General features: G+C 51.4%; 1 protein-coding gene across 1 annotated transcript in view; it reads left to right on the forward strand.

Annotated features, from left to right (window-relative positions):
• The first annotated feature begins 1,104 nt into the window (after positions 1-1,104).
• CALB2 (calbindin 2) overlaps positions 1,105-24,908 on the forward strand; it is a 28,981-nt gene continuing 5,177 nt past the window's right edge. Inside the window, exons 1-8 of the mRNA XM_036275265.1 lie at positions 1,105-1,245; positions 11,903-11,979; positions 14,522-14,611; positions 18,354-18,434; positions 22,986-23,042; positions 23,864-23,941; positions 24,455-24,510; positions 24,805-24,844. Coding sequence (XP_036131158.1) covers positions 1,152-1,245; positions 11,903-11,979; positions 14,522-14,611; positions 18,354-18,434; positions 22,986-23,042; positions 23,864-23,941; positions 24,455-24,510; positions 24,805-24,844 — 573 coding nt within the window. The 5' untranslated portion in view covers positions 1,105-1,151. The remainder of the gene's footprint in view (positions 1,246-11,902; positions 11,980-14,521; positions 14,612-18,353; positions 18,435-22,985; positions 23,043-23,863; positions 23,942-24,454; positions 24,511-24,804; positions 24,845-24,908) is intronic.

The raw sequence follows: 24,908 nt of genomic DNA on the forward strand, positions 1-24,908 counted from the left end.
TAGTATCAATTCATTTCTCAGTCACTCAGTGGGAGAGGGGAGAAAGAAAGGGCTAAGCTGCCACTCTGGGGGTAAAGGGTGCACAAGGCCAGGACAGCCCCCAGGGCTGGGGCCATCAGAGAGAAAGGGGAGGGAGCCCCGTTCCCAGCTTGGGCAGCCCTGGCTGCTGTCCTCAGGACTACTCTCTGAGACCAGTGTGGAATGTTCCTAGGTCAGTGCTGGATCCTTTCTGCCCTCCAGCCTAAGCAGTTGCCCACGATGTCCCTAGAAAGGAGTGGCCAAGACACTAGAGGGAGAATCTAGTTCTGCCACTCCCTGGACACATGTCTAAAAGCCCCCGGATCCTGTCCAGAGTGAGGCAAGTACCAGGGGGTGGAGGGAGGCACCCCAGGAAGGCCAAAAACCAAGACCCAAGGGACAGCAGAAGCTTCTCCTCCACTCCCATCTGGATCCTCCCTGGTTGATCCTAATTCTAGCCACCTCCAGAAGAGTCTCCAGAACCTTGGCTTCTCCCCAAGACCGGGCCCCATTAAGGGGCCACGAGAGCATGAAAATAGAGATAGGTTCAAATTCTTGCCTGGCCATTTGCTTGCTGAGCAGGTCATTTAGTCATTTGAAGTCTTAAGTCCCCACATCAGAAAAGTGGTCCCTGGTCTTCCTGTTTGGAAGGGTCAGATGAATGGAGGTATGAGTGAGACCTAGTGACTCTGAAGTCCAGGTGCTAAGTACTTGTCAAATATATCATTACCGTCATTAATGTTGCGGTTACTATTGTTGTCATTATTGCTACTGCCAACAATAGTGCGTGGTGGCTGCACTGGAGACGGTCGGAGAGAGAGGGAGAGGGAAGGCAAGTGCAGCCTCAATCCCCCTTGCACCTAAGAGCCTCTGCTTCCTTGGCACGGCTCTGAGTGGTCCCAGTGCAGTCCTGCTCCCTCCCACCCTACAGTGAACCCCCACGGAGCCCCTGGGCGGCCACCGCCCCTCTGCGACCCAGGCCGATTTTCTGATCGTGCGCGCCCCCTGCTGGCAGCCAGGCGCGGGCACAGCCTCCGGACTGTATATAAAGGCAGCGTGGCGCGCAGGACCTGGCCGAGAGCGGAGTGCGCAGGGAGAGTACTGTGCTGCCTGAGGTCTCCGAGCGGCTCGCTATGGCTGGCCCGCAGCAGCAGCCCCCTTACCTGCACCTGGCCGAGCTGACGGCGTCCCAGTTCCTGGAGATCTGGAAGCACTTTGATGCAGATGGTCAGTAAAGCTCTCAACTTCTGTGCCCATTCGATCCCAGGGGACCTAGGGTGGAGGGAATGGGGCACTGCTGATGCGGGCAGGTGTACCTTTGGTCCAGTGGGGGGGGGGGGGCGGGTTTGACTGCAGAGCCTGCTGGTATCAGGATCCTGAGTTTGGGAGAGATCCAGCTGCTCTGGTGACAAGTGTCGGTAACTTTTCTTCCCTGACATAGATGACAGAGAGCCCACCGGCTTTTACAACCTCATTCTGGGCAAGTTGGTGCTTTCCCAGAGAGGAGGCCTGGGCTAGCAAGGCTCCCCTGAGTGCCCCCTGCCATCTTATCTTCCCGCCTTTCTCCTCGAGGTAACGTCCTGTCTGTCTTCAGCTGCTGCAGCCACAGGTCTCAGAAGCCCACTCATTTCTCTCCAATTCCCCTTTTGTTGAATACAGGTTAGCCTATCACTGTCCTGGGGCCTCGGGCAAGCTGGGGAATCCTGAAGGGAAGCCCTTAGCCTCCCAGCCCTGCTATCGAGGAGCAGGAGTAGAGAATGACATTGGGGCCCTGAACACCCCCTGGGCTTCCTCTGCCCATTTTCCATCCCCCACAGGCATGCGATATACACCCCCCCACAGTAGCAGTGGGTGTAAGAGTGGGAGCAGGACTGGGGTACCAGCCTGACATGTTTCCTCATGGTGACAATCCTGGGTGCTTTGGGTGATCCCATATCTGAGTGGAGAAGGAAGCACAATTTTAAATGCCTCAGTGACCAGTCTTCTGCTCTGTGTGGTCTTAACATTGACTCACCCAAAAAGTGAGGCCTGGACTGAATGGCCTTTGGAGATGGCTCCCAGCACTGAGATTCCAAGGGTCTGTACTGAGGCACAAGGAGAGACCTCACTTTAGAGGCTTCTGATTTTGCTGGAGACTTTTTATCCACCACTCCAAAAAAATTAAGTAATCTGCTATTCCTTCTCTGAGGTCCTGGCTGGGGTGGGCATCCAAAATGTTCTGGCATCTCAGACCATCTGCAGGGTGGTGGCTCAGGGTGTTTATTGGGATTGAGATGGGGGTATGAGAGCCAGAGGGAGGATCGGAGGGTGGATCACTCAATTCTTCCCCCTTCCCTTCCTCAGCTTGGCAGGGCAGGAGTGAGGATGGCTAAACAGAGATCTCTGCCCAGAGTGCTCTGGAGAGTCAGGGGTTAATACTGGGGGTGCTAATGAGTGAAGTTTGATCCCTTGGAGCCAACTCAGGAAGTTAGGAGGGCTCCGAAGACTGGGCATGTGGTGTGTGGTTTAGGACAGTGATCTGCCTATGAATTAGTGAAGGAGGAGGGTAGATGGTTAAATCTGTAAAATGGGGCTAAGGAGGGGTTGTATTTCTAAGCCCTGGCTGGTGCCAGAAAACTCCCTTGGTGAAAGGGCTCTACAAGAGTATAGTCTCTGAGTATCCCAGATGACAAGCACATTCCCAAAGGATGCGCCTGCCGTTTTATCTGCACCAGAGACTTGAGTAATTCAAGGAAAGTTACCAAGTGGCCAAGGTTATACGACCGGCCTCCTGCCAGATGAGTCAGCTATAAACAGAGGACTCCACAGTCTACTTTCCCCTATTCTCATGGGGGACAACCACTAGCGCTCTCGATAATTATGCAAATCCTTACATTTATCTGAGACTTGGTACTTTTCAAAACACAGTCACACCTTCTTGAGTTCTGCACCGAGAGCCTGCTGGGCAGATCATGATTCTTTGTGTAAATGAGGAAACACAGAAGTGACTTCTCCGAGATCCTGTGGTGAGGTGGAGGCGGGGCTGGTGATGGGCAGGGCCTGTTCCCCACTCGGGCTTCTGGACACCAGCTTTCCTTCCTTCTCGCCCACTGAGGAGTCCCCGACCCAGCCTCAGAGGTCATGAGTGGTTTCTTAATCCCAGAAAGGAGTCCTCAGTGTAGCTAGAGCATAGCTATGCTACTAGACTCAAAAGTCTTCAAAGCCATTGTACCTGTGGCTCCCTCTGGTTCCCACGTGAAAGGGGAGCTATGTGCCTACTTCTTGCTCCGTGTCCACCAGGCATCCCATTGCCTCTGTGGTCGGTGCCTTGGGCAATCCCAAGGAGGAACTGTGGACCTAACAGAGAGGGCAGGCAAAGAGGACGAAAATGCCTGGTAGCACAGAGGTGATTTAGGAAAATGAGGATACAGCCAAATTGGAATTCCACTAAAGAACCCAGAATTAAGCTGAGGGCCACCTGCTCTGTAACTTCCCTACCTGTCCCCTCTCAAACACCAAAGCCTGCCAGGGAGCTCGCCACCTCACCCCTGAGGCATCCCCCGCCCTGTCTGGGCCTCCCTCTTACTAACTCTGGCTTCTGTTTTCATCTTGGAGTTTCTTCCCAACCCTGAGTCCCTTGGCGGCTCACAAACAGAGCATTGGGAGGACTCTGCAAAGGAGGGTCCCAGGGGTGAGCTCGCTGGGGCCCAATTAGTTCACCAGTCTCCAGGGAGAGGGAACCACTGCCCGCCTCTCCTGGATCCCGTAGTAAACAGAGACCAGGAGACCAGGAGACGCTGGCTTTTGAGGCGAGTGGGGCTAACTCAGCCCATGCCTAACCAGGAAGAAGAATCTTTGCTCAAAGAGTTAGATTATTTTCAAAATTATTACTAGCCTTTCGGTGGAGAAAGGAAGGAACAGGTGTTTGAAGAGGGGGAAACTGGGACTCAAAGAGGCAAAGTTCTTTCACAAGATCACACAGCAGCCCTGGCCGGTTTGGCTCAGCGGTTAGAGCGTTGGCCTGTGGTCCAGAGAGACCCGGGTTCGGTTCCCGCTAAGGGCATGTACCTTGGTTGCAGTTTGTCCCCGGCCCTGGTTGGGCCGTGCAGAAGGCAGCCACTCGACGTGTCCCTTTCACGTCGATGTTTCTCTTTCTCTCTCTTCCTCTCTCCCTCCCACTCACCGAATCTGAGGTAGGGATGACAACAGCCAAGTGCTTCCTATGATTGGGGTGGCTCCTCCTCACCGCCTCCCTGCTCAGAGCGACCCTTAGGTGGCCTTACATGTCTGAGTCTACTCTGCTCTTGTGCCGGGTACTTTCTCACTCTGCAAGATCCAGGCAGCTGCGGGATGACCAGCTCAGAGCTCACACTGGCTCTGTGTGGTTCTGACCCCACGGGCCACCAGGCTCCTATTCCACTGATGACCAGTAGAAGGTCCAGGGGGAGCCACATCTTGGCCTCAGCCTTTGCCGTTCGGGAGCAGCTGAAAGCGTAGGAATAAGATGCGTTCTCTCCCAGAGGCCAGCAGACACTTTGGGACAAGGAAGAAATCCCGCTCACTCCAAGAATCTGTCCTGTGCAGATATCCTCGTACATGTGCAGTTCTCTGAGCCAGGGGCTCCTCACTGAGTCCTTTGGAATACTGACAATTTGGGGGGAAATGTGCTTCACTGGGGAACAGAAACAAATCATGCCAATCTCTACAGTGGAATACTATGCAACCAGTGAAATGAGGTACAGCTTTGGTACTGAGGAGGGAAAATGTCCTCAATGTATCACTAAGATTTTAAATATTGTAGCAGAATGCTGTTAGAGTATGGGCCCATCTTTGTTATTAATGAAACATGTATGCTGGAAAATATTTGAAAGGAATATAACATAATAGTGTTTCTCCCTGCAGAGTGGACGAAGTAAAATTAAAAGGTATTTTCTTTTATTTTCTAAGTTAATTCCCACAATGTTTGACATTTTCATTAGAGCATGTGTTTCTTGTATAATCAGCAAAACAAGAAATATGTAAAAGAAAATAATTTTAGGGACACTTCTCCCTCTCCCCCAAAAGAAATATATATGCCGCTACCTCCAGGTGTGGGCATCTGCCCAGGCCCTCTGGGCGCTCGTCTGCACCCCGATGGCCCTGGTGATGCAGGGGGCTCCCAAAGCCTCTCACGGGGCCTGAGCCTGATTCCTCATCTGTGGGGGCTGCTAGGACTTCGAAAAGTAGTGCCAGGAAGGGCTCACAAAGGGCTGAGGAAAGCCCAGTCCCTCTCCTCTCTTCTACACTAGTGGTAATAACAGAACCATCCTCCACACCCACCCCTCACAGAGGACACCTCCAGACCAGAGTGCCCAGGCAGGCTCGCCCCAAACTCCAGTTCCTGCTAAGTTCCTGTCCCCAGTGGGGGGAGAGGAGGAAAGCTAAACAACAGCGCCCCTCGGAGGTGGAGCGAGGCCCGGGCAGCTTGCACTAGAGTATTCATGAAGGCTCTTGGCACACTGCAAAGGAAGACATGCCCAACCAGGGTGACAGGGTATCTGGGGTAGATTAATATCTACACGAATATTGCAGCGTGTACAATGCAATGTAACTGTGCTATTTATAGGGTGATTGTAGGATTTACAGAAATTATTGCTTCTTGGCTCTCTAAAGTCAGAGGGTTCTGGTTCTGGGAGCCAGGGTCCAAGCTGTCTGAAAGCTGCTTTCTTTCCCTGTCAGGGTATCTCCATGGGGCCTGTGAGGCACTGGGCAGGTGTCGGGATCTGGGGCTCTCTGGGAGCAGCCTCCTGCCCCACCTGGGGGAGGCCCTAGGAATCAGTACCCCAGCCCTGCCTCCACCCTCACCCCCAACTCCCCACTTGTTTCATGAACAGTGCCCTTTGGTGTGGGGCAGCCATGGCGCATCAGCCCTGTCTGTGCTGGTGCCCTCTGTGCGGGTCCCATGCCCCGGCGCCCTGCTTCTCTGGAGAGGGGGACTGTGCCAGCCAGGAGGAGGCAGCTGTGTCTGAGATGAGCTGGGGCCCCCCAGGAAGGCAGCTGAGGGACACATTTTCACAAACAAAGTGCTTTAGCCTCCTCCCCAGGGCAGCCCCTAGCCCAGCGGTGCCATCCCTGCGCCTTGGTTATTCCCCTGCACCCAGTGGTTTCACTAGCTGAGGCCCCTGGGGGAGCTTTCCAGGGCCAAGGAGACCCAGTGGGTAAGCCTCTTCCCATTCCCAGAGGCCAGAATTAATAGAGCAGGCGTGAGGCCCTCCACAAGCAGGCTCTCGGGTGCGCCTGGCGGCTCTGGGCCCATTGCATCATGCGCCCTCCTTGGCGCAGCCCGTCCCATCTGGGGCCTCTGGCTTCGGCTCTCTCCCCTCCTCTCTGGCTCTCTGCTGTCTCCCCTCCTCTCTCACCCAATCTGCCCCATCCTTCTGGCCTCGCCCACGCCTGGGAATCAGCCCAGCACTAGGCTGCCAGCTGTCCACAGGTTCAGGGGACCCAGCCCAGCTCCAGAGCCACCATTCAAGAAGCAGCACAGCCCAGAAACACAGCCGAGGGTCTGAACGTCCTCCCAGCAGCTGTTTGCACTGGGATCCCCCACCCCAGAAGCCACTGGGAGGAGTGAGTGCGTGCGTGTGCGTGTGCATATACGTGTGTGACAAAGAGTAAACCAAGACAAAGGCAGGTATGGACAGAGGTCGTCCCTGAGGTGAACAGAAGGAAACGGACTGTTAGCTGTGACTAAATCTCTCTCCTCCTCAACTCCCCTCTAACCTGGGCCGATAACGCAGGCTGCTTACCTGGCAGGGTCCTGAAGACCAGAGGGGGCGGGGAGTGGAAAGCTCTTCACAGATAGGTGTGTACATCCTGCACAGTAACATTAATCCTGGGGCAAAGCCTGAGGAGGCCAGACTCCTGCTCGAAAGGGTGGTGTCTGACTGTCCCGGAGGGTGCTCAGGCTGGAGGGCCGAGAACGATTGCCTCGTCCTAAGTTGGGCCCCACAGCCAGCCAAACGGCCTGGCCTCTTGTGCAGCTTAACAAGGAAGTCTGAGACAGTCTGAGACTGCCTGTCTGTCCTTGATTTTCTCTTAACTATGCATCACCGAGGAACACAGACAGGTGAGCACTACACCACCAGCATCCAGGCCAGGGGCTCTCCAACTTGAGTCTGCAGGAGGGCTTGTTAAAATACAGGTGTCTGGGCCTCACTCCCAAAGCTTCTGATTCAGCAGGTCTGGGGTGGGACTGAGAATCTGCATTTTTAACAAGCTCCTAGGTGATGCTGCCACTGTCAGACCCCAGACCACGCTTTGAGCAGCGCTTGCCAGGCCCCTCCAGTCAATAGAGGCGAGTCCCTTGTTGGCACAAGACTCAGGAAACCATCTCAGGGCTCACACCAGCCCCCAACCTCACCATGAATGTAAAGCCAAAGGCATGGTCTTTCTAAGAAGACACAGACATTAGAAAGCAATGGTTCTCGAACGTTTGTATTCCACGTTGTTAAAATGCAGATTCTGGTTCAGCAGGACTGGGGTGGGGCTGGGGATTCTGCACTTCTAACAAGTGTCTAGGTCATTCCAGTGCTACTGTTCCACAGACCCCACTTGGAATAGCAAGCCCTTATACCTTAGACCTACTAAGTCAGAATCTTCAGTTTAATAAGATCCCCAGGTAATTCTTACACACCTTAAAATCTGAGACATGCTGTTCTAAAGCATTTCTGAACCCTGGCCGCACATTGGAATCACTTCGAGCTCTGAAAACATGCCCACGAGAAAGTCCTCACCTCATCAATGAAATCAGAAGCTCTGGGGGTGGGGCCCAGGCAGTGGTGACGGTGTAAAAGTTTCCAGGCGATTCTATTGCACATCCTGAGCCGAGAACCAGCACTGTAAAGACAGCTGTCGTTGGGCCAAAGGGTTTACAGCCAGGGATTAGTTCAGAGACCTTAAGAGCACAGAGGATAGCCCGACTGGTGTGGCTCAGTGGTTGAGCGTGGACTCATGCACCAAGAGGTCACGGGTTTGATTCCTGGTCAGAGCACAGGCCCAGGTTGTGGGCCCGATCCCCAGGAGGGGGCATGCAGGAGGCGGCCAATCAATGTTCTCTCTCATCTATGTTTCTATCTCTCTCCCTTCATCTTTCTCAAAATCAATAAAAAGAAAAAATTTAAATTAAAAAAAAAGTAAAGCGTATAAAAACGGTGCTTCCCATTTAGTGAGATTTTACATTTTCCAGAATGTTTTTGCAACATTACCTTGTGTGGCTCTCACAATAGCCCCTAGAAAGGAGAAAGGACAAAAATAGTCATACCCAATCTAGAGATCAAGAAATTGAGGCCCAGAGAAACTGACTTGCCCAGCGTCACGTGGACAGTCACCGAGCTGGCGGTAGAATTCTACCTCTTACTCAGGCTCCTCTTTCCTGTTTAAGTCTTAGAAAATCTCTCCTCACACGTCTCAGGGAGAAACAAGTAGGCCTGTACCCACTATGGTCAGAACCTCCTTCAGCCGAGGCTCTCCGAGTGTTTGTGGTCAGCTTCATTGCAAAGCAGTGTTGTCTCATGTTAAATTTGGGGAAACTGAGACTTGGTGGTGGTGAAGAATGATAGCAAGAGTAGACTAAGGAAGGGTGTAGGGTCCCTGGCTCCCACCCAGCCTTCTCTTCCTAAGGTTCACAGAATAGGTTTGGTACCAGGTTAGGAGTGATGGTTGTCATGGTAACCATATCCCTACAGATACTCATCCACATGAGATTTGCTTGGTGGCGAGTCACCACCCAGTCCCCATAAGAGGGTCATAGAAAAAGCAAGCCACTTGCCCAGTGCTGAAGTCCTCCCTGGAAGCTCATGGGCCAGTGGCCCTCCACCCCAGCCTCGGGTAACAGGGGCCTCCTGGGTGGCCTCCTGAGTGATGGATGGGAGTTGCTCTGAGGGAGGCCAAAGCAGCAAGGCCTTTCCCCCCAGCGGTGGGGTTGCCCCTCCGGGCCCTGAGCTCCTGCCTGTTTATCTAATCTCCGCTTCTCACCGTCTGCCTTCGCTGGTAGATTCACGTCCTTCCTGTCGGCTGCCTCACCCCAGTAGACCATTCAATGTTCTCGAATAATAGGCCCATATCTACATCGTGGCCATAGCTCCCTGAGCTCCGAACACAACATTGAACTGTTCAGTTCAAGAAAATAAAGGCTTGGTGAGTGGAACCACACCTCTGCCGCTTTGTTGGGGTACACAGAGCGAGGTGGGGACTGCTAGCTTGGCGAGAAGGGCTCCCCAGCCCCCGGGAATCTCCCGCCGCGGGCGCTGCTCAGGTCAGACGCAGGAGGGGCTCCTCTCCAGCGGCGCCGCCCCAGCTCCTGGCCCCTCTCGCTGCCTCTGACTGCGCGGCTCCCTTTCTCCTCCCTCTGCCCAGTGGCTTCTCAGAGAGGCCTTCCCTGCCCGCCTGTTGCAGTGGCCCTGGCAGTCGTTCCAGCCCCTCCTAGTACCCGGAGAAACAGGAGCACCCTCCCTCAGGGCCCCCCCAGCCCTGCTCGGCCTCCACTGCGCGCGCTCACAGTGCGAGCACAGAGCCGCCTCTGCAGCTCCGGCCTCGGCTTCCAGAAGCTGCACCTGGACCCAGCGCTGACCTCAAGCCTCTGCCTGAGAAACGGAAGAACAGCCAGATCCCTGCAGGGAGTGACCAGGAAGAGAAAAAGTATTTGTTCCTCCAGCTCAAGAATTATCATCAACTAACCAGATGACTTCCTTTTTGCCTAGAAAGCGCTTCTCCTTCCTCTCCCCAGCCTGGCTCCCCAGCTCGGGCTGGCCTCACACTCGTGCAATCCCAGTTCTCCCCAGAAGCCTTGCAGAACAGCCTAGAAGGAAGATGGCCACTCTATCCTGGAGGGGAGGAAACTCAAGTCTCATTTCCCCCAATTACAATCACTTCCTTTCCCTGCAGACAAAAGTACATCGATTATCTCACGTGTTTCTTTCCGCACAATGTTTATTGTGGCACCTTCTCCGCGAGAGGGCGTCTCCAAGGTTATTTACTCGGAATCTAAATTCTCAGTGAGCGGGAGAGGAAGAGTCTGGGAAGAACACACACCACCCCCACACACAGCACCCCTATATGCCCACCTGCCCCCTCAGCCCCCACCAAAGCCAGGGAGGACTTCTTTGTTTAGTTTGCAATTCTGTTCACCCCTGAAGCAAGCTATCTGCTATGCCCTTTCCTGCTCAAGTTGAATATTCTACGTGGGAACATTGTTCAACTGCTTTAGATCAGAATTGGAACTTGACTTTAGGCCAGTGGTTTCCAACTTGCTGGACATGGAAGCCACCTGGGGAGCTTTAAAACAAAATTATGATGCTTAGTTCACACCCCAAGCCAATTACATCAGAATGTCAGGAGGAAGGAGCCAGACATTCGTATTTTTAAAACATCCCAGGAGAATGTCGGGGGGTAGGAGCCAGACATTCATATTTTTTAAACATCCCAGGAGATCCCAAGTCACAGCAAGCAGCCTGGGGAGCAGCGCCTTAGGCCTGCCCGATTTCCCACCCACAGACACCGCCTCCCTACCACAGCACAGACCAGTGACCTCAGCCCACCCTGGGCTCTAGGTCATCTGGGGTCAAGACTTGAGAACCTAAAGGACTTCTCATTACTTACATGATCTTGCAAGTTAGACATTGACCTTGGACATGGTCCTGAAAAGCACTTTTTTTCCAGATTCATTCCCATCTTATACGCAGGGTCTGGTCATGGAACTCAAACAATAGCAACATTTATGGCACACTCATCATGGCTTGGGTGATGGGATCTAGATCCAAAATCCCATTAATTGAAATAACCCAGACACGTTGAGTAACTTTCCCAAAGTCACACAGCTGGTAAGTCAGCAGAGCCAGGGCTTGAACCTGTCCACAGACCTCAGAGCCCCTCTGTTCATTACTCTGCAGTGGGTTGCCTCCCCTATGCTTGATCCCTGTGACCACCGACTCTCTCGGGTGCCCCCATCCCTCAGGAGAGATCGCTGCCTTTCTCTTTTCAGTCTTTCCTTATTTATAAGTTTCCTGGAGCTCCTGAAACAAAGTACCACAAACTGGGTGGCTGAAAACAACAGAAATGTATTCTCTCACCGTTCTGGAGCCTAGACGTCCCAAATCGAGGTGTCAGCGGGGTTGCTTCCAGGCTCTCAGGGTCAATGTATTCTGTGTCCCTCTCCTAGCTGCTAGTGGTTACCAGCAATCCATGGTGCTCCTTAGCTTGGACATGCCTAACTCCGATCTCTGCCTCTGTCTTCATGTGGCTTTCTTCCCTGTGTGTCTGTGTTCTCCTGTGGCCTTCTTATAAGAACACCACTCATTAGACTTAGGGCCCATCCTAATGTAGTGTGACCTCATTTTAACTAACTGCACCACAGCAAATAGCCTATTTCCAAATAAGGTCACATTTTGAGGTTCCAGGTGGACATAGATTTCAGGGGTTCACTCTTCAACTTAGTACACCTTCCAACGCCAGAAACTCAAGTTCTGCTTCTGCCTTCATTCAGGTGACTAGGGCCGGCCACCTGCTGACCAACCTGCTGTCCCCTGACACATCTCCAGCTCCTGCTGCTTGCCCAGCTGGTTATGGACAGCTCCCAGCTCCTGCTCACCTCTGGCGCTGGCCCAGATGCTGGTCCCTCCCATGTTCTCTGACTAGTGAATGTATACCCCAAAGACACATGGTTGTTAATCTTCTATCTCTACAGTTGCACATGCCTGAGGGCAGGACCCGCATACCTAGCAGCCCAGGGCTGGCCAGACACCTGCTTGTTGAACATTGAGGAAAAGTTCTCCGTAAAACCCACCACCACCCCCCACTGTACCCACCCCCCATTGGTCTTAACTATTTAGCTCTGAGGTTAAGTGTTTTTTTTCCTTTGCTGTCTTTGCAGGAAATGGGTATATTGAAGGTAAAGAACTAGAAAACTTTTTCCAAGAGCTGGAGAAGGCAAGAAAAGGCTCTGGCGTGGTAAGCCCAGCCCCCTCTCCCATTGGGTGGGATTTCTGCCATCCTGACCGTGGCTTTGAGCATCCTCTGTCCCGAGTTATACATCCCATCAACCGACCGGACAGCTCCAGTCTTGACCCTTAGAGTTTTTCTTTTACTTGTAAGGATTTTTTTTAATGGAACACTCCCAAAAAAGAGTACCATATCTCAGTATTGCTGGGTGTCTGGGATTGAGGGGTAGTCAATGAGTGGACAGCAGGTTGATGACCCTCTGAAAACTGCAAAGCTTTGTGTCTGTGTATATGTATATAAATAGTGTTTTCTCCTAGTGGAGAGTGCACAGCCTGTCTAAGTTGCTCAGATGGGCCATGACTCAAGATGCCCAGGGGTTTCAGGTACTTTTGTTCTAGACCAGAGTTCCTCAGCCTCGGCATGTTTGACATCTGGGACCAGATAATTCTTTGCCATGGAGGCCGTCCTCTGGGTGCATGATTGATTAGCAGCATCCCTAGCTCTACACACTAGATGCCAGCAGCTTCTTTCCAAGTTGTGACGATCAAAAATGTCTCTGGACATTGTTAAATGTCCCCTGCAGCGGGTGTGGCGTCATCCCCACTAAAGGGCCACTGTCCTAGACCAACAAAGGCTGGTACCCTCGGCAAGGACCTGGAGGAGAACGGGGGATTGCTCCAAACCAGTGTCTGAAGCAGGTGCCGGCTGGCTCGTGTGCAGAGGCGTTGCCCCCCTTCTTAGCCTGCCTGAAGTGACTCCGAATCACGTCCCAGCCCCTTAACAGCAGGCAGTTGTTCCCCAGTGCCAGCCGGGCACTGTGGAATTCACTAAAGCCTTTTGGAGAAGCATCTGAAATGTTGAAAAGGTGAGGTGATTGGAACCACTCCGTATATATGGAGTCAGACCCACTTCCTCCCCCAGCTCCTTAGGGTCCTTTTGAGGGGGGCGAGGTCTCTCGAACGACCCCTGCTGCATGTCTGTTGGCCAATCCACTGCTCCTTAGCAAGTCTTTGTGGAGCAGTTGGAGTGGTTTGTCCACCAAAAGCTCGGCAGAGGGCTCCTGTGAGGAGGCTCAGGGCAATGGGCTTAGTCATGGAGGCGATTCATGGGTTTAGCGACAGCTTCCCCATCACCCCTCATTACTAAGATAGTGAAGCCTGGACCACAGAAAACACAGGCTTCACAGTTGATTCTGAGATCATGGGGTAGGTGGGGGAATATGTTTTCGAGGTGTTTCAAATTTAACATCCTTCTCTTAGTTGTTTCCTTCTTCAGTTGGCATCAAAGGTGACTTGTCATCTCAACTGATATCATCCCAGACTGGTTTAAGCCCTTTTGAGTCCATAAGAGCAGCTATTATATAGTAGAAAGAATATTGGCCTTAGAAGCAGGAGCCATGAATTCAGACTCTGCTTAGACTAACTGGTGACCTCGGGAGAAGTCACTTCACCTTGACTTCCATTTGGCTACTCACCTTGCAAGGATTGTTGTACAAATTAAATAGGATGACCATTTATGATAAGGGCCTAGGATCATCCCATGCACATCTGTAAATGTAAAGCAATAAATATTGGCAAATTGAGACCAGTTCCAACGGTGAAAAGCAACAGACAGGATTCAGAAGAGACTCTAAGAATTAGTAGAACTCTTCCTATCCTGGGAAGCCCACGACTCTCTCCAAAGTCATCAGAGAAGTGAAGAAGAGGCATCAGTTGCCCAAGTAGATTCATCATTGATTAGCAATAAGGAAGAGCTCATTAATGCAAATAATGAATCAGCAGCACCCCAAATCAAGAGAAGGTTTGAGAACTTCAAGAGAGCCTTGCATTTAAGATAGGCAACCATGGGCTAAAGGAACTTTTGAAGTTCTTTGCGTTTCTAGTAGCCACAGTAGTCTGATGGACGATTTAAATACCCTTCAGCTATATGCAAACTTTCTCCTCACATTCCTCCTGGCATAAAATCAGAATAAAAAATATTGTGGAGGGGGGATGGGATTGGGAGGAGGGTATCTATGAGGGGGAAAGGAGAAACATCTGTAACAAAAATAAATTAAAAAAAGAAAGAAAGAAAAATATTGTGGAATTGCCAGTTAGTCTTTCAAGATGACAATGGACACTGTACCTTGCTTTGGTGGGGTGCTTGGAACCTAATGGGGGCCACTGGTCCAAGTTGGGTTTTATTAGAAGCGGTTGCAGTAAAATGTTGAGGCTTCAGTCCTTATATCTGAGTGATTGGAACCTCACCCTTCTGATAAGGGCTGTGGTTTAATCCATCTCAAAAGCAGAGGGACGGGTTTAATGACATGCTCCAGAGCATGCCCACATGTGATGATGTGACTGAGCCTCGAAGAAGAGACCACTGGATTTGGAGGGATCCTGACAAGGGAAAGTGCGCAGCCCTGATCACTCAGGGCATTGACTCAACCTGCTTCCACGCCTGCGTATTCAGGGCACAAAATGATTCCCACCGCTGCTGCACCAACAGGGTGAGAGAGCCGTGGTTCACGTGGGACCCAGCGGCAAAAGCAGCCTGCTTTGTCTTTCCACAGATGTCAAAGAGTGACAACTTTGGGGAGAAGATGAAGGCGTTCATGCAGAAGTATGACAAGAACTCAGATGGGAAAATCGAGATGGCAGAGGTGAGTCCTACTGTCCTGGCTAAGAGCTACGTGGGAAGGGCCTGTCACCCGGGCCTCTCCCGTGCTCAAGCAACTGTCTAGGAATCTAAATGAGGTGGTGATCAAAGCCCCACCCCCACCCTGAGCACTTAAGCTGACCAAAGAGGGCTTTTCTGTGTCCCACAGGAAGGAGGCAACAAACATTGGCCTAAGACAGGGAAGGGGACCTTAAAGTCTCTCAGGGTCCGACAGGTATTGTAAATGTGTGATAAGCTGAGCTTAAGACAGAAGGGAGGGTGAAGACTTAGACACAGGGCACTTCATGCCCCACTTAAAGGCATCCAAAGGCAAAATTTTTTAAAGTTGGGGAGGAAGAGATAAACCACAGAACTTATATGCATGTATGCATAACCAATGGACACAGACAACAAAGCTGGGGATGGGGAGTGTTGTAACCCAGGAGAATCAACCTCACTCGGACACAAAATAATTTTGAATATGTGGAGCTTTATTACCTGCGCAGGGATTGCAGCCAACCTTCGCAGAGGAGACTGCGGCACCCCGTAGCAGACTTTCAGCCCTTTTATAATCAGGGTTAAACAAGCACTAATTAGTAAATTTGTGAAGAGTTAGCCAGGTGTAGTATATATATTCTTAAAAAGGAAGCTTCAGTTTCTCCTTATTTACAGCTGAAGGATGTTACTTTTCAAATTCCCAGTGGAGGTCAAACTCTGGTTAATTTCTCACGGGGCTAAAGCCACCTATAACAGGGAAGAAGGTGTCAATGGGGGAAAAAGGAGAAACATCTGTAACAAAAACAAATTAATAAAAATAATTTTTTTAAAAATAAAGTGAGCCCTGGCCGGTTTGGCTCAGCGGTTAGAGCGTCAGCCTGCGGTCCACAGAGACCCGGGTTCGGTTCCCGCTAAGGGCATGTACCTTGGCTGCAGTTTGTCCCTGGCCCTGGTTGGGTCGTGTGGGTGGCGGCCACTCGATGTGTCCCTTTCACATCGATGTTTCTCTCTCTTCCTCTCTCTCCTTCCCGCTCTGAGTGAAAAATGGAAAAATGTCCTCGGGTGAGGATTAAAAAATAAATAAATAAATAAATAAATAAATAAATAAAGTGAAATATGCAAAAAAAAAGTTAAAAAATAAAAAAATAATAAAAATTAACTTTAAATGGAAAAAAATGCAAAATTTGCATAATATAGGGGTGGGCAAATGTAGGTTAAATTACCAGCCATCATTATCTTAAAAGATGAATTATAAATAAGGATATTAAATAATAACAGTAATAATAAGAAGGCAAATAATACAATAATAAATCAATAATAATACAAGAATAAACTCTCATACTTACAACTGTAAACCTACTTTTGCCCACCCCTGTGTATATATCATATAGAGCATGTATAATTTATATATAGTATTCATATGTGAATAGTTATATACATATTGTTAAAGGATAAACTGTGGCATATTAAAAATTTTAAGTTGTTTTGGGTTTTTTTTTGAGAAAAACTCGATTGGAATTGGGCAGCACCAGACTGGAAATGGTCAGGAACACTCCACCAACAGGAGCCAAGGGAGAGACTTTTGTAGAGAAGACAGAAGCAAAGCAAGGAAATTAGCTGATTGGCTGTAGCTTAAGTGGTTGCATTATTTGGGAAAGCCTGGTTGGCTGTTTTGGCTGCTCAGGTTTTGGTTTGCTTTTAATGCTAAGGCATTAAAGCCACTTCAATCTAAAGGCCTCCTGGTTTTTTAACAATTTATATATACACACATATGCATATGTATGCAGGTCCAACCAAACACCCCTGGCAATCAGTTTGTGACCCGTGCATGGTCAAGGGGTCACGCATGAGAGTGGAGGCACATGAAGGAGAGCATAGCTCCCCCCCAGTGGCTTGGTGGGATGCTGCCTTCAGTCAGCACCCTGGAAGCAGAGATTTCAGCGATGACCGAGATTCAGGTGAAAGGGATTTGCTGAGGGAGAACTCTCAAGGGAAAGGCAGAGAGGGCAGAGGAAGGAGCCCAGTCTTGGCCTGCTCTCGGGGAGCTCTGGAGTATAGATTGTGCCACAGAATTGGTCCCACCTTGAGGCAAGGGATGGGGTGGTCCTTTGTACCCCCATCTCAGTCAGCTGCTGGATGCAGGCTTCCCTCTCCAGGTTGGGGGTGGGGTTGACGGTGGCTGTGGCAGCCAGAGTTTGGTGGAGGCAGCTCTGCAGGGCCATTAGCAGCTGTCCTTCTTAGCCGCTGAGGGATGGCCCAGCAGCCTTAGTTGAAGGGGATTTGGAAAAGCACAAGAGCATCCATCATAGATGCCTAAGCTGCAAGTCTCAGAAAATCCTGACTCAGATGGATTTAAACCAGGGGTCAGCAGACTTTTGCTGTGAGACCCAGAGTCTGATAAATGTTTGGGACTGTGGGCCGCACGGTCTCTGTCATGACTGCTCGACTCTGCCACTGTGGCACAAAAGCGGCCACAGGCAGTATGCAAATGAGTGGACATAGCCATGTTCCAATACAAGTTCATCGACAGATCTGGCCCATGAACCATAGTTTACTGACTCCTGGCTTAAACTATGAAAGGCTCCTGATGAGAAAGGCCGTGGGTTGGGTTGACTCCAGGTGAAGGAGGCCAGGTGTCCAGCTCTGCTTCTCTGCAGTTCTCTTGATTCTGTTCTCTGCCCCAACCCAGCCTCGTCCTCAGGCTGCTAGCAAGCTGGCTGCAGCAGTTCTGGGTGTCACATCCACATGCAGAGGCAGAAAGGGCTCATCTCATTGGGTCCCCTTAAGAGCAAGGAAACCCCAAAAGAGTACCCTCAGCAGACCTCCCCTCACATTTCATTGGCCAAGACTAGGTCACATGCCTACCCATAAGCCAATCACTGGCAAGGGAAAAAAAAGAGTAGCTCATTTAACTGAAACTAATCAGGATTTGCCTGTGACCAAGGATGCTGGGAGAAGAGGGGGGAGTGCCAGTTGGGTGGGCAGCCAATGGGGTTTGCTGCACAAGAGTACTTGCATTTTCTAAAAGCCAGATTTCTTGCCCTGGCCGGTTTGGCTCAGCAGTTGGAGCGTCGGCCTGCAGACCAAAGAGTCTCAGGTTTGATTCAGTTGCAGTTTGGTCCTGGCCCTGGTCAGGGTTATGCAGGAGGCAACCAATCAATGTGTCTTTCTCACACCAATATTTCTCTCTCTTGCTCTCCTCCTCCCACTCTATCTGAAGATAAATGGAAAAATATCCTTGGGTGAGGATTTTAAATAAATAAATCAAAGTCAGATTGTTGAGGTATAATTTACATACAACACACTGCATCGATTGAATTGAAATGTAAAATTCCATGAGTTACATTGTAGACAGCCAGGTCATCACCACCAAATCAGGATTCAGCATTTCTATCACTTCCAAAGGTTCCTTCACCTGGTGCACACTATCCTGCCAGAAACCACCAATCACAGATTAGTTTGCATCTTTTAGGAAGTTATATATATGGAGTAATCTACTAAGTATGCTTTTGAGGTTGGGTACTTGGCACCACTTTCTGTCCCTCCAGCTGTTCATACCCTAAAGTTTGGGGCAACATAGATGCACTTCTCAGAACACCCTTCCCTCTGAAGGGCAGTTCTCCGGAAGGAAGCAGAACATGCCTCCCACATCGCCTCGCCATTGGCGTTTCCATTCTTCCTACAGGAAAGTCTGCTCTGCTCCCTGGCAGGGCCCTCTGTAATGTCCTGTTGCTCTCTGATCCCCACAGCTGGCGCAGATCCTGCCCACGGAGGAGAACTTCCTTCTGTGTTTCCGGCAGCACGTGGGCTCCAGCGCCGAGTTCATGGAGGTGAGGCCAAGGCACTGCCCTTCCCGGTGTTCAGAGCCAGGCCCACTCGAAAGCCTGGGAGTGGTCCCAGGGAGACGCTAAACCTCTGAGAGTCCTGCTACCCAAATGTGGTCCATGGACCAGCAGCATCAGCGTCACCATCAGCTGGGTGCTTGTCAGAGTGCAGAGTCCCTGGTCCACCGAATCAGAATCCACATTTTAACAAGACCCCCAGGTGATGCGTGTGCGTTAAAGTGTAGGGAATGAGGCGAGAAGCAAGCCTAGGTCAAGTATATTTGGGAAATGCTGTGGAGACACTATCACCCCTTTGGGGATTTGTCATAGACATTTGCATATTATGGGCTCCAACTCCTGCAGTAAAGAGACCTGTTTCACTTGGTGTGGTTCTGGGGTCACCCGTACTTTCTTCTCACTCGACGCCATTCGTGTCCCCCAAGGTCAGAGTTCCAAGAGCATGCTTGAGAAGGACGGTTTATACCACCTAAAGCTTGAACAGCCCAGTGAGAATTCCAGTTCCCAGTATCTTCCAGGTTTGATCTGACTGTGCTCTGGGCTTCCTTGGCCCTTTTAAATGGGCATTGCCATCTGTGCAGCAGAAATTCTTTAGATCACGTGGAAGAGGACATCCAAACTCAAGTGTCTTTTGAGTAATATTCAACCAATAGGTTGAACCATGTGAAATTGCTGACATTTAACCCTTTTCTACTTACAAGAATTGGAACTGCCATATGGTTCAACCAAATATATTACTAATCCCGATGGCCAGCAAACCATCAAGTATTTGTTGCTTTTTTTCTGGGGCTCTGCACCCTAGCCATTCAATGCACATGTCCCTCAGAGTGACATTCAACCCACACTCCACACACACCGCCTGCTGTGATAAGTGGTGGCCTCCAGTGAGACTTGAGTGCCACGTTAAGTCCATTTCCAGCCACCAGGAACCCCCTCTCCATGAGTCACCGCCTGAACCGACCAGGGAGCTAGCCCCGAAACCCACACCGCAGTGAGTTCTCCACACATGGATGGAAAGTCGGGCAGAAATAGCCTATTCTCAGGGCTGAAGAGTCCTTTTTTAAGTGGCAGCTTGCCTGAGCATTAGATAAGGATTGAATTTTATGGGGCTTTAAAGGATTTTCTCCAGTTTTTTTCAAGATGGCAAAATTCCATTAGCTGGTAATTGACATTCTGGATGCCGTTCCTAGTCCTGCTCCTGCCTGTCTGGGGGGACCGTCTGCCTGGACTGTAAACTGGTCGGGTGCGGCTTTTGTGAGAATCCGTTTTCTGTCTATGGAAGGGGGAGCTTTAGCCCCACTGCTCCTTTCCTGAGAGGGAGACAGCCAGCGGTGACCTCCATTCCACCTCTGATCTGGAAAATGGGGGTGATGAGAGCCTGCCGGAGGCAGAGACGCTTAAAAAGGAGTAAAACCTTCTCCATGCCGACCCCCACCCCACCCCACCACCTCTCTCTTAGAATTGGTTTTTGTGTAATTGATATCATTCCATATTCTTACCTGCCGTTACCTTTTAAGCTCCAGCATAACTGCTGAGTCCACACCACTCCACCAGGTTTGGGACCTCACCCTCCTGCTCCATGCCCTCTTGGGGTTGTCCACTCGTTCGATGTTCATTAGCTGGAAACACGAAATAGCCCTTCGGTAGCCCTGAAAGGCTTATGCGGTCAGCCCTCTTCCCGCTGCTCAGCGCAACATTTTAATTTCCAGTTTTAGTGACACCTCAGGATTTCTTTGAGATTTCCCAAAGCCCAGGCCTCTTGAACTCTTTCCCTGAACGGGAAGAGAATAACGACCCACTGATGGATGAACACGAAGTGCTGGAGGGGAGAGAAGTGAACAGGGGCGGGGTGGGGGCGGATCCAGGAGGAGGGGAAAGGGAGGGAGGGAGGAGGTTAGGCCAGACCTACGGGGACGACCTCACTCCCAAAAGCCAAGGGAGGCTTTGCTCTGTGCAGACTGGGCTCTCTCAGGTTATCCTCCTGTCAGGCAATTCAGGGGTGTCGGCCTTCTTCCCAGTCAAGACTCACCCTAGGTGGACTGAATTCTAACGCACTGAAATGCATGCAGGTGGTCGGTGAAGTCATATTTGAAACCCTACATGCCTTTCCTAGTACTTCCTCAAGGGTGGGCTTTCTGGGCATGGGAAGGATTGTCTCAGGCTTTTCCAAACCCCCAGAGAAAACACACTCCTCTCATCAAATACCATGACCCAAGTTGTCTATGGTATGAGCTCACCCTTCTATTGGGTCTGCTCCTGTCTCATAACTTTTTTTTTTTTTTTTTCCCTCACCAGAGGATATTTTTCCATTTTTTGTACAGATAGAGCGGGAGGGAGAGAGAGGAAGGGAGAGAGAGTGAGAAACATCGATGTGAAGGGACACATCGAGTGGTTGCCACCCGCACGACCAACCAGGGCCGGGGACAAACTGCAACCGAAGTACGTGCCCTTAGCGGGAACCGAACCCGGGTCTCTCCGGACCGCAGGCCGACGCTCTAACCACTGAGCAAAACTGGCCAGGGCCCTGTCTCATAATTTTTAAAAAATCAAGACCAAGGGAGAAAAAAAGCCTTTCTAGAACCCTAAAAACATTTTTTAAATAAATAAATGAATGTCAGGACCAAATTTCTTGAACTACCACGAGAAGCACCCAGGCTTTTGTGCTGGTGTGGAAGGAAGGTCCCATGATAGCAATAAACTGAAACCACAAGGGCACGCGACGCAGAGAAGTGGGGGGCAGGAGATCGAATCTGGGGAAGAATCCGTGCTTGCTGGTGGGAAACAGTGCTGCTGGTGTCTCAGGGTGCAGTTGGAGCTGAGGGAGACCAGAATAAAAAGCAAGAAAAGAAAACTTGAGAAAAAAAACCCAAGAAATATGATGAGGCACCAAAATAGAGCAAAGATTTAGAAACAGGGTTCTCTGGGCCCTTTGCCACAGATACAGGCAGCACCCTGCCCCAGCCCCCAGCACGGTGTCCCTCCTCCCCACCCGGCAGCTTGGTGAAAGGCTGGGATTTCAGGGTGGCTGTTTACAGGACAAATATTTTCTCAGGACCATCGTATTAGTTACCTGTTGGTGCATAACAAATTACCCCCAAAAGTTAGCAGCCTAAGGCAACACACATTTATTATCTCACTGTTTCTGTGGTCAGGAATTCGGGAACAGCTTAGCCAAGTGGTTCTAGCTCAGAGCCTCTCCTGAGATTGAGGTCAAGATGTCAGCGGGGCTGTGGTCATCTGAAGGCTTGGCCGGGGCTGCGAGATACTCTTCCAGAAGCACTAAGGCGGCCGTTGGCAAGACCTCCGCCCTCACTACGTGACGCCTGTGTGTAGGGCTGCTCCAGTGTCCTCACAGCACGCAGCGGGCTTCCTCCAGAGAGAGTGACCCGAGAGAGGACGAGGAGGAAGCCTCACTCCCTGAACGACCCAGTCTTGGAGGTCACACACTGCCACATCCACCACACTCCATTCGTTAGAACTGCGTCCCTCAGTCCAGCCCACGTCGGAGGAGAGGGGAATCAGGCTAACCTTTGGGAGGGAGGTGAAGGATGTGTGGACATTTCAAAGCCACACCATTATTTTTCCTTGTTTCTCCTGTGTAATGTCTGCGCCTACTCGGGTGGTCAGAATAGAGAGGAAGGAGGTGGTGAGACCCACGTCACCTGCTGGAGCTCTGCTTCTCTTTGGTCCCCCAGATGCCATGGTCAGCAGGCAGAGCCCTGGTTCCCCCTGAGGACCCACCATATGCACCAAATATCTGGGATTCAGAACAGAGCCCAGAACTAGGATGGGATGGGATCCCGGGAGGAGACCCATCATCCAGAGCTAGGTCACATGCCTACCCCTGAAGATGGGGTCAGACCCTCTTGAGCCATATGGATTGAGCATGGGAGAGGGGCAGTTTTCTAAGAAAGAAGGAAAAGAAGAAAGAAGGGGGATAGGAAGGAGGAAAGAGAGAAAGAAAGGAAGGATGCTTTTTATCAGTAAGGTAGGGGTGGCCTTGGGATAGTCTAACCTGACTTCACTCCCAGTTCTGTCCCACCTGCAGACACGGCTCCGTCTGCGTTGTGCTAGAGGGATGGAGGGGGGAGCACAGTGAGGACTAGCCAACGCCAGTTCTGCCCCTTCCAGAGGGTTCTTACTCTTGCTCCCCACCCCCACCCAGAAAATGAGACGCTTCCAGGACAAGGTACACCCTATATAGTCGGCAAAAATCAGATCCGCCAGATGCTAGTGTCAGCTGCCAACCCTAGAAACTGTGACCCTGGTCAGAGGATGAGCCACAGAGACCCGGATCATTAGCCAGCTGGAGTGGGGAGACCTCGTCCCAGCAGTTTTCCTCCTTCTCTGTGTGACCTTGGCCAAGAAACCCCCTCTCTTCTTCATCTGCAACACGGCAGGGACTGGGCTAGACCATCTCCATGTTCCCACCCACTGTCATATTCTTGACTATTGGGACTGTCTGGTCACTAGAGGGCAGTGGAGGGAGGCTCACGGATGTCGACCGGTCCTCGTGAACAGTTGGCATTTCCCTTGCAGGCCTGGCGGAAGTATGACACAGACAGAAGTGGCTACATTGAAGCCAATGAGCTCAAGGTAGGATGGGCCTTGAGGAGGGTGTGGAGGTGCGGAGCATGGGACTGGGCCAGAGGGGTGCTGGTTTAAGGAACCTGGGGAAAGAGGAGACATTGGGTGAGGAACATGGGCTTTGGTCAGTTTAGACGTGGGTCCAGCTCAGGGTGGCCTTGTGCAATCAGTAGCATGGAGCTGTAGGGCCACAGAGTTCAACCAAACCCCACTCCTCTGCCAGAGCACCCAGGACAGGCGTCGCCAGGCAGCCTGGCCTTCCGGCCTATACATCTTCCCCTATATTCCTCGAACCCGCGATCCTCGGACCAGCAATCCTCGGACCAGCGATCCTCGGGCACTGCTCAGCCCTGTGTCCTGGGTCTCTGTGGAGACAGAGTGTTTCTTTTTGTTTTTAATCCTCACCCGAGGATATTTTTACATTTATCTTCAGATAGAGTGGGAGGGAGAGAGAGAGAGAGAGAGAGAGAGAGAAACATTTACGTGAGAGAGACACACTGATTGGTTGCCACCCGCATGACCCCAACCAGGACCAGGGATGAATTGCAACCGAGGTACGTGCCCTTGGCTGGAATTGAACCCGGCACTCCCTGGTCCGCAGGCCCACGCTCTAACCGCTGAGCCAAACCGGCCAGGGCAGCCAGAGTGTTTCTACTGCCTTTCCTGGGGGCAAGGCTGCGTCCAGGAGCCACCCGCAGGCCACCAGTGTCGCTCCACAAGCGTAGAAGGGTTAGGAAATTATGTAAACTGTGTAAACAGCATGAACGACTGGCTGAGTGAGGGGCTGACTGACTGAGTGGGGAGCTCCTAAGAGGCCTCTTATATTCCAGGGGTTCCTGTCTGACCTGCTGAAGAAGGCCAACCGGCCATATGATGAACCCAAGCTCCAAGAGTACACCCAAACCATAGTGAGTGTCCAGAAGTATCCCTCCCCCCTCACCCCCCAGGGGCACAGGACTTGAGCCCCAAGCCAGTGGGATTCTGGTCTGCAAGGTCTTTTGTTGGCTGATTCTTCGGGCCCCAGTGAAATGACTCCTAGTGGCAGCTGGAAAAGGGACACTAGCTCATGGCCCCACACAGCCTCTCTCAGGTACTCTCTGAGACCAGGAGCATCTGTTCCCATGGCAACCTCCCAGCACTGGAGAAGATAAACTTGGAGAGGGTGGGCCTTTGGGGCTCCCCGCTGTCCTCTGCGGCCTTTTCCGTGAGGAAGGGAGCGAGGACAGTGACCGAGTCCCAGCTGTCTCTCCCCAGTGACCGATTTAGACCATGCTGCTGCCTGGCCTCCAGGTGCCCTCAGGAAGCATGAACACGCTCCACCCATCTTCCGCCCTCTCCAGCAGGAGAGCATGGCAGAGCGAGGTCCCACATGAGAGAAGGCCAAAGCAGGTAACCCAAGCACCGCTTTCTGTCCCCAACAGCTCCGGATGTTTGACTTGAACGGCGACGGCAAACTGGGCCTCTCAGAGATGTCCCGGTACGTGCCTGCCCTCAACCCTAGTGTCCGGTGCTACCCTCCCCACCTCTAAGATGCCTCAGCGGGAAAGGCAGCAGGTCTCATGAAGCTCAAAACGATAGAATCGTGAAGGCCAACACCCCATGTGTCTGTCCTGCTCTTTTTAGAACTTTCCACTAACTCCAGACTATGAAGTGCTCAGGGACCGTTTCCATACCTACAGACTCTGCTTCTGCACCCCGCCCCCACCCCAGGTTCGAGCTGTTCTCACCTCTGCTCTGCCTCCTAATCTCTGCTCCAACATTTTCTTTCCAGACTGTTGCCTGTACAGGAAAACTTCCTGCTTAAGTTTCAGGTAAAAGGGCCGCTTGGCCTTGCTTAGTGCCTCCCTTCCTCTCACCCTCTGGGCTTCACTCCAC

Source organism: Molossus molossus, unplaced genomic scaffold, assembly GCF_014108415.1.
Source record: "Molossus molossus isolate mMolMol1 unplaced genomic scaffold, mMolMol1.p scaffold_m16_p_21, whole genome shotgun sequence".
Classification (NCBI taxonomy): Eukaryota; Metazoa; Chordata; class Mammalia; order Chiroptera; family Molossidae; genus Molossus; species Molossus molossus.